Source organism: Rutilus rutilus (genome assembly GCF_951802725.1).
Source record: "Rutilus rutilus genome assembly, chromosome: 18".
Lineage (NCBI taxonomy): Eukaryota > Metazoa > Chordata > Actinopteri > Cypriniformes > Leuciscidae > Rutilus > Rutilus rutilus.
Window position 1 is genome coordinate 36,949,136 of NC_140231.1, and position 13,893 is coordinate 36,963,028.

At 45.1% G+C, this 13,893-nt stretch overlaps 1 protein-coding gene across 1 annotated transcript; it reads left to right on the forward strand.

The window, feature by feature from the left end:
• On the forward strand, positions 1-11,378 carry klhl8 (kelch-like family member 8). Its single transcript, XM_084387104.1, has 10 exons — positions 1-241; positions 1,875-2,056; positions 2,129-2,677; positions 6,991-7,177; positions 7,282-7,425; positions 8,386-8,497; positions 8,715-8,883; positions 9,557-9,716; positions 9,823-10,024; positions 10,116-11,378. The coding sequence occupies exons 2-10, from the start codon at positions 1,898-1,900 to the stop codon at positions 10,237-10,239; spliced, it is 1,806 nt and encodes a 601-aa protein (XP_084243230.1). The 5' UTR covers positions 1-241; positions 1,875-1,897; the 3' UTR covers positions 10,240-11,378.
• Positions 11,379-13,893: the final 2,515 nt, after the last annotated feature.

Here is a 13,893-nt window from a genome sequence, read left to right on the forward strand (position 1 = left end):
AATACAGTTGAGGGGAAAGCTTAAGTTTCCCATCACTAATTACAGTGGAAGAGAGTGAATGTGCGTCGTCCATCTTTTCTCTGCATGGCTCTGGTTCCAGCAAGCTGTCAGATGGGTTCTCAAACGGACGATTTTGATTGACGTTTCCTTTGGACTTCAATTCCCAGAGTTCATAGCGCTTCAGAACGCGGAAGTTCCGCCGTGGTTCGTCTTGAGTGCGGATGCTGCTGCTGAAAATGTGGTAAAACATTGACAAAAACACTACAATTCACACATCTAATTCAAATTTATTTAACGTCGAATCGTCAGAATGGCTAATCTCTGTCAGTTCCTGTACTTGAATCCGTCTTGTTTGATGTGTTGATATTTCAGCTCGTGCTGCCGTGTTTTGTTTTACTTCAGAAAACAAAAACTTGTTAAAACGAATGTCTTTTATACGGAATATTCACGAAAATTGACCAACAGCATTGAAGTGATTACTCGAACAATAAAAACTAGATAAAATGGCTTTCGTTGATTACAGTCAGTGTCTTTGACGATGATGATCTCGTTCATTTCAAATATTTATATATCTGTATATCTATGTGTGTAGTGTTATTCCTTGAAGGTATAAAGTGTAATTTATGTAATATCTGATCAAATCCCAGCTTTCAAAAGACCGCATGAAACAATAGATGGCATGACATCTTTATTGTACTTAAATGTTTCTGACGATCATTTTCATGTCGTGTGAGCAGTGATAGTCATCTGAACATGTTTATGATTGATATAGTTATGATCTATTTGTACATGTTTATGATTGACATATTTATGATCTATTTGAACATGTTTATGATTGATATATTTATGATATATCACTGCACTGCACTGTGACTCTTGAACAAAGAATTATGTCTGAATTTGTGTGTGTGTGTGTGTGTGAGTGTCTATTGTGTCAGGGTGTCACACACACACACACACCCCACATATCCCTCTGAACACCAGAGGGCATCTCACACACACACACACACACACACACACACACACACACACACACACACACACACACACCTATCACATATCACTCTGAACACCAGAGGGCGTCTCACACACACACACACACACACACACACACACACACACACACACACACACACCTATCACTCTGAACACCAGAGGGCGTCTCACACACACACACACACACACACACCCCACATATCCCTCTGAACACCAGAGGGCGTCTCACACGCCGCAGAAGTACGATAACACACCATTCCAGGAAACCCTTATCGCTGTATCTGAATAAACAGAAACGCTTTGATTAAACATGAGTAATAAACACACGACTGCCTTATTCTGTGTCAGAAGCTCATCATCTCACAGGACGAGCTCAGCTGTCGTTATGAAGTGAGTTTGGAGTAAAAGCGTGTTATTAAATGTTGTCTTTTGTTGGACAAGAGGTTCATAAATGCTTCGCATGTTTGGAAAGATGTTTGACGGCGTGTTGCTTTTTCAGATGCACGTTTATAAGTGACTCAAACTCAGTGCTTTCAGAGTGAGCCACGTTTACTGAGCCGATCATCACTGACACGCACAACAAATGATCACAGCATTAGCGATTTTAAAATCACGATAAGCCAAATCGGTTTATGTGCGATTACATGTAAATTGCGATCAATAGTGCAGCCCTAGTGTGTGTATTATGAGGTCCATTATGAGGAGCCGTTTATACGAACAGCATGTCAATTTTAGGATTTAACACTCGACTCATTTGTGATGTATGTTATTGTGTTGGATGTCAGTGTAATTTGTGCTCAGAGGAGATTCTGTCTGCCAGTCTTTAACTGAAGTGGTCTGTCCATCCACAGACAGTAAACGCATGTGTGTGTGTGCAGGTGTTGGCGTGTGTGAGCGAGACATGGTGCCTGAACATGGGAAGCAGCAGAAATGCTCGTCGAACAGCGAGGGCGAGGTGGACGGGTCGTTCGTGTTCGAAGCCCAAGAGGCCTGGAAGGACTTCCACAACTCGCTCCGACAGTTCTATGAGAATGGAGAACTGTGTGACGTCACTCTGAAGGTACGAAACAGCGTGAGGTCCGTGTCACAATCATCTCATCCTAAATGTCTCCCTTTTCTTTTTTCCTGAAAGGTTGGAAACAGACTCATACCATGTCACAAACTAGTTCTGGCCTGCGTTGTTCCATACTTCCGTGCCATGTTCCTCTCAGACATGGCCGAGGCCAAACAGGACCTGATTGAGATCCGGGATTTTGACGCTGACGCCATCCAGGACCTGGTGGGATTCGCATACTCGTCGCGGCTGACGCTGACGGTGGATAACGTTCAGCCGCTGCTGTACGCCGCCTGTATCCTGCAGGTGGAGCTGATCGCACGCGCCTGCTGCGAGTACATGAAGGCGCACTTCCACCCCTCCAACTGCCTGGCCGTTCGCACGTTTGCAGAGAGTCACAACAGGGTGGATCTGATGGACATGGCCGACCGGTACGCGTGTGAGCACTTTAGCGAAGTGGTGGAGTGTGAGGATTTCATCTGCGTTTCACCACAGCACCTGAAAACACTGCTGGCCTCCAGTGACCTCAACATTCAGTCCGAGACTCAAGTGTACAACGCCGCGGTCAAGTGGCTGAAAGCTAATCTGAAGCACCACGACATCTGGCTGGATCAGATCTTGTCTCAGGTGAGCCGCTCATGTTTTACAAGGTTTTTTCAATAAACTTGACCTGCTGAAATATCCTGCCAGATCCTGCTTCCATGTTAATCCAGCAGATCCCAACACACATTGTACAAGTTTATTATATTAGATAAGTCCCTAAAACGGCCGTTTAATTCCGCAAGCTTGAGCTTCACTCAAGCGTAACTACATCATCACTGCAGACGTGTGAGAGGATTTACACTGGAAGCGTTTGTACAGCAGCAGAAGCTTAAAGTTACAACAAATGAGCATTTCTTTACAAACACAACTATATCTGTTTTTGAAGTTGGTCACTTATAAACTTGATAATCTCAAAAGTTTATTAATATGAGGTGTGTACAATCGCATGTAATTGGTAAACCACAAACACAACCAAGAAAAAATCTCAGATCATGTTGTTTCATGACACGGGTTTGATTTGGGTTGAGCTAGAGCCTATATAGGCTTCCTGTCAGTGTATTAATAAACTAAAAGAAAGTTAATATATATTTTATGGCTGTAGTTTTTTTTAATACACCATACTTTCACACAAAATGAATAATTAGAAACTAGTTTAAATGGGTAAATCTTCTATAAATATTTTTTATTCTTCATTTTCTTTTCTGACATACTCCAGTTCTTGTTAAAACACACTAGACATGCTTATTCTGTGCATTTTGATCACTTTTTGTGTGAAATCATATTTATTTTGTCCATCAAAAGTCTGCAGGAGCAGCGCAGCAAAAATAGACTCGGCCAAAACCCCTGCTTCCCTGCTGCTCACACGGAGAACCTGCTCCTGTTCCTGTTCCTGCTCTTGCTGCTGCTCCTGCTCCTGCTCCTGCTCCTGCCCTTGTTCCTGCTCCTGCTCCTGCTCCTGCTCCTGCTCCTGCTCTTGCTCTTGCTCTTGCTCTTGCTCTTGTTCCTGTTCCTGTTCCTGTTCCTGTTCCTGTTCCTGCTCCTGCTTCTGCTCCTGCTGCTGCTCCTGCTCTTGCTCCTGTTCCTGTTCCTGTTCCTGTTCCTGCTCCTGCTCCTGCTCTTGCTGCTGTTCCAGCTCCTGTTCCTGCTCTTGCTGCTGCTCCAGCTCCTGCTGCTGCTCCTGTTCCTGTTCCTGCTCCTGCTCCTGCTCCAGCTCCTGCTCCAGCTCCTGCTCCTGCTCCTGCTGCTGCTCCTGTTCCTGCTCCAGCTGCTGCTCCTGTTCCTGTTCCTGTTCCTGTTCCTGCTCCAGCTGCTGCTGCTGCTGCTGCTGCTGCTGCTGCTCCTGCTCCTGCTCCTGCTCCAGCTGCTGCTGCTGCTGCTGCTCCTGCTCCTGTTCCTGCTGCTGCTGCTGCTGCTCCTGCTCCTGTTCCTGCTCTTGCTGCAGCTCCAGCTCCTGTTCCTGCTCTTGCTCTTGCTCTTGCTCTTGCTCTTGCTCCTGCTCCTGCTGCTGCTGCTGCTGCTGCTGCTGCTGCTGCTGCTGCTCCTGCTCCTGCTCCTGCTCCAGCTGCTCCTGTTCCTGCTCCAGCTACTGCTCCTGCTGCTGCTCCTGTTCCCGCTCCTGTTCCCGCTCCTGTTCCCGTTCCTGTTCCTGTTCCTGCTCCTGCTCCTGTTCCTGCTCTTGCTGCTGCTCCAGCTCCTGTTCCTGTTCCTGCTTTTGCTGCTGCTCCAGCTCCTGTTCCTGTTCCTGCTCTTGCTCTTGCTCTTGGTCCTGCTCCTGCTCCTGTTCCTGTTCCTGTTCCTGCTCCTGTTCCTGCTCTTGCTGCTGCTCCAGCTCCTGTTCCTGTTCCTGTTCCTGTTCTTGCTCTTGCTCTTGCTCTTGCTCTTGCTCTTGCTCCTGCTCCTGCTCCCTCTCCTGCTCCCACTCCTGCTCCTGTTCCTGCTCCTGTTTCTGTTCCTGTTCCTGTTTCTGCTCTTGCTGCTGCTCCAGCTCCTGCTCCTGTTCCTGTTCCTGCTCTTGCTGCTCCAGCTCCTGTTCCTGTTCCTGCTCTTGCTGCTGCTCCAGCTCCAGCTCCTGTTCCTGCTCCAGCTACTGCTCCTTCTCCTGCTCCTGCTCCTGCTCCTACTCCTGCTTCTGCTCCTGCTTTTGTTCCTGCTCTTGCTGCTGCTCCAGCTCCTGTTCCTGCTCCAGCTGCTACTCCTGCTGCTGCTCCTTTTCCTGCTCCTGTTTCTGTTCCCGTTCCTGCTCTTCTACTGCTCCAGCTCCTGCTCCTGTTCCTGTTCCTGTTCCTGCTCTTGCTGCTGCTCCAGCTCCTGTTCCTGTTCCTGCTCTTGCTGCTGCTGCTGCTCCTGCTCCTGTTCCTGTTCCTGTTCCTGTTCCTGTTCCTGCTCCTGCTTTTGTTCCTGCTCTTGCTGCTGCTCCAGCTCCTGCTCCTGTTCCTGCTCCAGCTGCTGCTCCTGCTCCTGCTCCTGTTCCTGCTCCTGCTCCTGCTCCTGCTCCTGCTTTTGTTCCTGCTCCAGCTTCTGTTCCCCCTGCTATTCCTGTACCTGTACCCTAACGCTGGTTTCACACGGCGCGTGAGCAGCGCATTTTTTTTCGGCGCCCATGTTAACGGATTAGAGCATTCACACTGCACGCAGAGGCGGCGCGGCAGCGCATAGCAGGAGCAGAGCAGGAGCAGCAGTGCCGCGATAGTTTCGGCGCCCAGTCTATTTTTGCTGCGCCGCTTACGCTGAATTAAAGTGACAATGCATTGATCATGGCCAAAATACACCGCAGTTTTACCCAAAAAGCAGACTGATGATATCTATTGTGTTTTAAACAGTCAATCAAATGACCAGCAGCAATTTAAAAAGAAAATAAATGTCCAAAAACAAACTTGTTGCCCGAACAATAAAGACAAAGATGAACCAAAAGTTATATAAGTGAAATTATTAATAAAATAAGCTTCTTGACAAGTCTTTTCTCTTAAATGTATTTGAAAACGAAATAAAGCAATGCCAACTTACCCATTATAGAGTACTCTGTCTGTACACACGCCGCGGTTCAGCCGCGCATGACAAACGCCGCTAGTGTGAAAGCAAAACGCGTGTGTCCTGCTCCCGCTCACCATACGCACTGCTCCTGCGCTGCTTACGCTCTGTTAACGCGTGCAGTGTGAAACCGGCGTGACCTGTTCCGGCTCCTGTTCCTGTTCCTGCTCCTGTTCCTGCTCCTGTTCCTGCTCCTGTTCCTGCTCCTGCTCCTGCTCCTGCTCTTGCTCTTGCTCCTGCTCTTGCTCCTGCTCTTGTTTCTGCTCCTATTCCTGCTCTTGCTGATTCTCCAGCTCCTGCTCCTGTTCCTGCTCCAGCTGCTGCTCCTGTTCCTGCTCCTGATCTTGTTCCGGTTCCTGTTCCTGCTCCAGCTTCTGTTCCCCCTGCTACTCCTGTACCTGTACCCTAACCTGTCCTGGCTCCTTCTCCTGCTCCTGCTCCGGCTCCCGCCGGTTTCACACTGCACGCATTAGCAGAGCGTAAGCAGCGCATATTTTTTTCGGCACCCATGTTAACAGATTAGAGCATTCACACCGCACGCAGAGGCGGCGCGGCAGCGCGTAGCAGGAGCAGCAGTGCCGCGATGGTTTCGGCACCCAGTCTATTTTTGCTGCGCTGCTTACGCTGAATTAAAGTGCCAATGCAATGCCAAAAGTTATATAAATGAAATTATTAATAAAATAAGCTTCTTGACTTAGTCTTTTCTCTTAAATGTATTTGAAAACTAAATAAAGCAAAACGCGCGTGTCCTGCTCCCGCTCACCATATGCACTGCTCCTGCGCTGCTTACGCTCTGCTAACGCGTGCAGTGTGAAACTGGCGTACTGCTCCTTTTCCTGCTGCTGCTCCTGTTCCTGTTCCTGCTCCAGCTTCTCCTCCTGTTCCAGTTCCTGCTCCTGCTTGATGCACGTACGCTGTGCTTCTGTTCCCAGTGTGAATGCACTCATTGGTTAAAATGCACGGCAGAAAAAATGACATGCTGCTCATGCATCACTCACGCTTGCGGACGGCCGTAAATGAAAGTATAGGTAGCCAGACATCTATTAAGTGCGTGACCATGCGCTCGTACAAATGCGACCAGCACATTCTCAAATGATCACATTTGGTTGCAGTCTAGAGCCCTGTGAAGTCCAACAGAAGTGTCAGTATGGCTGGATCTGTGGAAACATGGTCAAATGTTGAAGTGTGCCGCACGGTCCAGTTTCCCCGTGTAACCATGTACAGATTCAGAATCGCATTTCAGAAACAGGCTTGGATCTTTTTAAGGTCTTGTCAGCAAATTTATTTATTTATTTAGGCACTTGATTTTTTTTCTGATTTTTTCTTAATCTGATAGAAGCATCCTGATCTGATGGGCTTTTCTCACACAGGTGCGTCTTCCTCTGCTGCCGGTGGATTTCCTCACATCCACTGTTGCCAAAGAGGAGATGATCAAGGCCAATCTGAACTGCAGAGATCTTTTGGATGAGGCTCGCAACTATCATTTGCACCTTAGTAACAAGAGCGTTCCTGACTTTGAGTATTCAATCCGTATGACACCCCGCAAACACACCGCAGGTCTGGACATTTGGCCCTGCTTCTTTTTCACACTTGTGTAGTTTAGTCTCTCTTTTCTGTCATTCAACATTTAAACCTCTGGGAACCTGCTGTACTTTTGACAGGTGTGTTGTTCTGTGTTGGGGGACGGGGGGGATCCGGTGACCCATTCCGCAGTATCGAGTGTTACTCCATCAGTAAAAACAGCTGGTTCTTCGGCCCTGAAATGAACAGCAGACGGAGACACGTGGGAGTGATTTCAGTGGCAGGTGAGAAAGAGATATGAAAAGCAAGTAAAAGAAGCAGTGATTTATAGAGAAAAACAGTTTGTAAAAGTGATTCAAAGATGAAAATATTTTGTTTGTTATTAAGAGACACTTTCACTTTTAACGTCCTTTTTCAGGTGTCCTTTAGATTTGTAGGTTTAAACATCAGCGTAGAAGTATTTTAAGATAGAGGCTATATGAACTAGTGCTGTGCGATTATATCTCATGCTATAGACTCTAGGGTTGGGCGATATATCGCATCACATTGTTAAAAGCCGGTTCCTTGATTAGTAGTAAATCGCCATCACCTGCTTTCAGATGGAGTGGCATTTACTACAAAGAGCCGTAGTTAACTGACAAGCTGAGCCATATCGCATTATCGCTGGCCTCCGCGATATTGATGCGTTATGGCTCAGCTTGTCAGCTAAATGCCGCTCCATCTGAAAGCAGGTGATGGCGATTTACAACTAATCAAGGAACCGGCTTTACTGACGAGATGCACATAACAATGTGATGCGATATATCGCCCAGCCCTAATAGACTCTCCTATACATGGTTAGGGTGGGTTAGGGTCAAGTCACCTTTATTTATAAAGCGCTTTTTACAATACAGATTGTTTCAAAGCAGCTTTAGAGAGATAATAGGAAACCAATGCAACAAAGTTTGTTTCGGCTGTACAGCAGATCTAGAGGAAAATAGCGTCATGGTCCAGCTTAAGTAAGTTCAGTGATAGTTAATTTTCATTGTAAAAACGTTATTAACTTAGTTATTAAATAATTCACAGTGGATCTGAACATCTGCACCTTCCAACACTGTTAGAAATGAATCAGATTTTGTTCTCCATTTTTAGGCAATGTTGGGCGAAGCAGAATGCGAGTAAAAACAAAAATGGAAAAATCAAATTCCTGCTTACAACAAATGACACAAACCTATGATTAAATCTTCACATTCATCAATTTACAGGGAAAGTTTATGCTGTTGGTGGCCACGATGGCAATGAGCACCTCGGGAACATGGAGATGTTTGATCCACTCACCAACAAGTGGATGATGAAAGCGTCCATGAACACAAAACGGTAACAACCCGACCTAATGTTCTGCTTGAATACTATTTGTAAAATAAATAGTATTAATTCATTTTTATATTTAATTCATTTTTATAGTTATCATTTTATTCTCATGGTGTTAATCTGTAAATATGCTTTATCCAACCGTCTCGCAAAATGAATATATTGTAAGTTTTGAATCCGTTGACAAAGGTGAATGAGAGGTAATGCTGTGTTCTGTGATTAGGAGGGGGATTGCGCTGGCTGCTCTCGGCGGTCCCATCTACGCCATCGGTGGTCTGGATGATAACTCCTGCTTCAGTGATGTGGAGCGCTATGACATTGAGTCTGACCGCTGGAGCGCCGTCGCCCCCATGAACACGCCCAGAGGAGGTGTTGGTTCTGTGGCGCTCGGGGTATGAAAGCCGCAACAACACAAGTTCATGACAGCCGTGTTTCCACTGTCGGGGCAAAAGCGAGCTGCTTTCTACTCTCGCTTCTGTGGCTCGTCAGGGCTTCCTCTGGGCCAACGGCCAGTGCTTTTGGGCTCGCCAAATACCTTGGTCCAAAGTGGGCCAACTGGGGCTTGAGGAGTTGTTACAAATCAAGATGCTCAGCACCTCTGCTCATGTCCCATGTTATCAGGCTACCAGCTAACTTCGACAGTCAAGTCATTTAAAAAAAAAATTCAGCTCAAAACTCACTTTCAGACCCGCTGTTAGCCTCGGCCCGCGCTGACCCGCTGTTAGCCTCGGCGCGCGCTGACCCGCTGTTAGCCTCGGCGCGCGCTGACCCGCTGTTAGCCTCGGCGCGCGCTGACCCGCTGTTAGCCTCGGCGCGCGCTGACCCGCTGTTAGCCTCGGCGCGCCCTGGACCCGCTGTTAGCCTCGGCGCGCACTGGACCCGCTGTTAGCCTCGGCGCGCACTGGACCCGCTGTTAGCCTCGGCCTGCACTGACCCGCTGTTAGCCTCGGCCCGCACTGACCCGCTGTTAGCCTCGGCCCGTGTTATACAACATTGTTTTTATTCCTTCTCTTCATGAGTGTTGCAGGTTTGAGATGTGATTTGTTGATTTGCTGTGTTGGTCAGGGTTTTGTGTACGCGGTCGGGGGAAATGATGGCGTTGCGTCACTTTCCAGCGTGGAACGCTTCGACCCTCATCTGAACAAATGGACCGATGTGCGGGAAATGGGGCAGCGGCGTGCTGGGAACGGAGTCAGCGAACTCAACGGATGCCTCTATGTTGTCGGTAAAGATCAGAATGTGTATTTGATCATCTGAAATTTCGACCCCATGTGACCCGGGCTGCGCTGGCGTGTGTGCGTGTGTGTGTGTGTGTGTGTGTGTGAGTGAAGGGGGTTTTGACGATAACTCTCCGCTGAGCTCCGTCGAGCGCTTCGACCCCAGGACGAGTCGCTGGGAGTATGTGGCAGAGCTCACCACACCGAGGGGCGGAGTCGGCGTCGCCACGGTGATGGGGCGTGTCTTCGCCGTCGGGGGCCACAATGGAAACATCTACCTGAACACAGTGGAGGCCTTCGAGCCACGCATGAACAGGTGAGAGATAGAGCCGGGGATGGGTGTGATTTCCTGAATCAGGTGGACTCAGCTGCTGTGTGTGTGTGTGTGTGTGTGTGTTTTCCTCCAGATGGGAGCTGGTTGGCTCGGTGTCTCACTGTCGGGCCGGAGCTGGAGTCGCAGTGTGTTCCTCTCACATCAGTCAGATTCGGGACGTCGGCCAGGGCTCCAGTAACGTCGCCGACTGCATGTAGACACACACTCCACACACACACGTTCAGCTTTACCGTGGCTTTCTGGTTTCCTGACGAGAGACGTTTATTTCCCTTTGATCACTGATCTGATGTTTCTGCTGTAAGTAAGGAATCTTCAGTAAACTACACTACAGTGTTCAGTAATCAGAACTGAGGTTCAGTCTCTGAATATCCATGACATGAATTCAGGAATTTAGCAGTTCCTCATGTAAAGCGTTGAATGACATCAGATACTTGATGCACAAGTTTAAAAATCACTATTTTGTGACTTCAGGACCCAAAGAACAATCAAAAAGAGATGGTTCTGTGTTAGTTTGCATGCGTACAATCACAGAGATTGGTGAGCACTAGCAGAACCGATGGACTGTCTCAACAGAACTGAATCTAGACCGGTTTCAGCTTTAGGTTGGGTTCAACAGTTTAACGTGATTAAGGCTTGTGCTTTTCACTGCCAAACGTGAAGTTGAACAGCTAGCCGAGAGAGAAGCTCAGCGACACTTTTATGCTACCGTTGTGTATTACAAATTTAAACCTTTTCTGGCTTGGTTTTGTTGCGTTCATCGTTATACATGATTTAGTTCGACGTGAAACAATGTTTGCCTTTGAAACAGATCAGTATAGGCACACATTGAGTTTTTATATATGTATGGAGTGTTTGTTTTGAGTCTCTGAATTCTGAATATGAAATATTTATTTTGTCTAATGCATTTTTTTTGTACATGTTTTCAGTGGCATAAAAAACATCTGATCATATTTAAGAACTGCTGTTAAAATGTTGTTATTGTTGAAATGTTTTACATTATACTGGTGTCAGAGATGTTTAACATGTTGCATTCAGTGATGTGTAACTGTAACAAATATAATATTCAAATAGTGATTTATATCACATCTGTGCCGATCCACAGAAGCACAGACTATAACATCAGTTTTAACTGCATTTCTGTACCTGCTGATTTTAATGCAGTGTATTTGATAGATATTTATCTTAAACAAACGTGACCTGTCTGAGGAATGACGCTTCATAGCATATTCACCCATGCTTTACTGTTTTGCTCAATAACCATTTATTTAATTCATTCAGTTTTTTCTTGTGTGACTTTCTTTTGTCTTTGTAACAATTAAATAAAAACAGAAAACCAGTCGCCTTTTCTGTTTCTTCTCTTTCTAAAACCCTGTGAAGCTCCTGTTTTGTCAAAAATGGGTAAGAAATAGAACTGTTTCATGAGCTTTCCATTTTGTTTAAATGTGAATATAATAATCTGAAGTGTTTACTGAACAGATTATCTAACATCAACCGAAACGTCCACGACTGCAGTTTAATGGACAGTGTAGAGTAATTTGCGTTTTAGTTTTGTATTTGCTGCCTTTTATTGTTTTTTTTGACAATTTTGCAGCTATAAAAAGGTTAAAGAGTAACACAGAAGTGAAAGATTTTATTCAAAGTATATTGTCCTAAAATATGTGCTGTTGTAAGAGTTATGAAAGAACCTCTTTGGACTTTAGAGTATTTTCACAATGACAAAGGACACAGAATTAACAAATGTGTACAGCATCATCTAATCTTGGTTGTGGTGCTTATGTGATCATTTTGAGATCCAGAACTGTCATTAGATTTAACGTTCAACATTTGATCTTATGCATTAGTGTCACTGCAATTGTGAAATTATTCCTGACCCAAAAATTCCATCTTTTCTTCCGTTAGTGATTTTAAAAAACATCTGTAACTGCGTTTACTCCGCAAACTATTCGTTAGAGTGTGTGTGTGTGTGAGAGTGTGTGCAGCTGTAAGTGTGTTTGTGTGTGTGTGTGTGTGTGTGATCTGTTTCTCCAGGTCTAGCCGAGGACGATGGTGTGTCTTATAGAGGTCAGGAATTACTGATAGATTCTCCCATGGACAATCTTCTCTTTTGGCTTCTGGTTCTGCTGCGTTTTGGACCAGCTGTAGTTTATTAAGCGTGCAGGGCAACCACCCATAAGAGCATTACAATAATCTAGCCTTGATGCCATGAACGCATGCACTAACTGTTCTGCATTTGTCATTGAGAACATATGACGTAATTTAGATATATTTTTTAAGCTGGAAAAATGCGGTTTTACAGATACTAGACACGTGACTTTCAAATGAAAGATTGGTATCAAAGAGCACACCCAGGTTCCTAACCGATGACGAAGACTTGACAGAGCAGCCATCAAGTGTTAGACAGTATTCTTGGTTATTACCTGAGGAAGTTTTTTTGTCCAATAATTAGAATCTCTGTTTTTTCAGAATTAAGTAGTAGGAAATTACTAGTCATCCAATTTTTTATATCATCTATGCATTCCGTCAATTTTGTGAATTGGTAAATTTCGTCAGGGCGTGAAGAAATATAGAGCTGAGTATCATCAGCATAACAGTGAAAACTAATGCCATGCTTCCTAATGATATCTCCCAAGGGTACAGGGTGTGTGTGTGTGTGTGTGTGTGTGTGTGTGTAGCATGTACAGAGTGAACAGCAACGGTCCTAGTACTTAGCCTTGTGGTACACCATTCTGAACTTGTGATCGATGAGACATCTCTTCATTTACTGCTACAAACTGATAACGGCCAGATAAGTTTGATTTAAACCATGCTAGTGCAATTCCACTAATGCCAACATAATTTTCGAGTCTATTTAAAAGAATGTTGTGGTCAATAGTGTCAAATGCAGCACTAAGATCGAGTGACACTAATAGAGAGATACAACCACGATCAGTTGATAAGAGCAAATCATTTGTGACTCTAATGAGAGCAGTCTCGGTACTATGGTACGGTCTAAATCCAGACTGAAAATCCTCCAGATATCATTTCTTTCTAAAAAGGAACATAGTTGTGAAGATACCGCCTTTTCTAGTGTCTTTGACAGAAAAGGTAGATTCGAGATCGGCCTGTAATTGACTAATTCTCTAAGATCAAGATGCGTTTTTTTAACAAGCGGTTTAATCATAGCCAGCTTAAAAGTTTTTGGTACGTATCCTAATGACAAAGATGAATTAATGATATTAAGAAGAGGATCTATGACCTCTGGAAGCATCTCTTTCAGTAGCTTAGTCGGTATAGGGTCTAACATACATGTTGTTGATTTAGATGATTTAACGAGTTTAGTAAATTCTTCCTCTCCTATAGAGATGAATGAATCGAATTTTTCCTCAGGGAGACTACAAAGCACTGCCTGATGCGATACTGTAGTAGACGGTTGCATAGTTATAATTTTCTCCCTGATATTATCAATCTTATAAGTAAAGAAGTTGCTTGGAAACGTCTTATTTTTCGTTAGTTTAGCCACTGTTTCAAATAAATACTTATGGTTTTGTTTATTTTCTTCTAAGGGGGTCAAAAAATAAGCAGATCTAGCAGCTTTTAAGGCCTCTCTGTATGCAGTCGTGCTCTCTCTCCATGAAATGCGAAAAAACTTTAAGGAAGTTCTGGGATTCCATTTTGTGACCATATAGAAGATAATGACATGTCATGTGTTTTTGATGTTTGATGTCAAATGAATATGTTGGACTTTAACGTGCAGCATCAGATGACCATGTATGTTTTACAGTGTAATCTTTGGACTCTGATGAAGGTGAAAAGATCCTTCGGTGTGTGATGATGAGCAGATGTTTTGAGAACAGGCGTATGGACGTACAGAA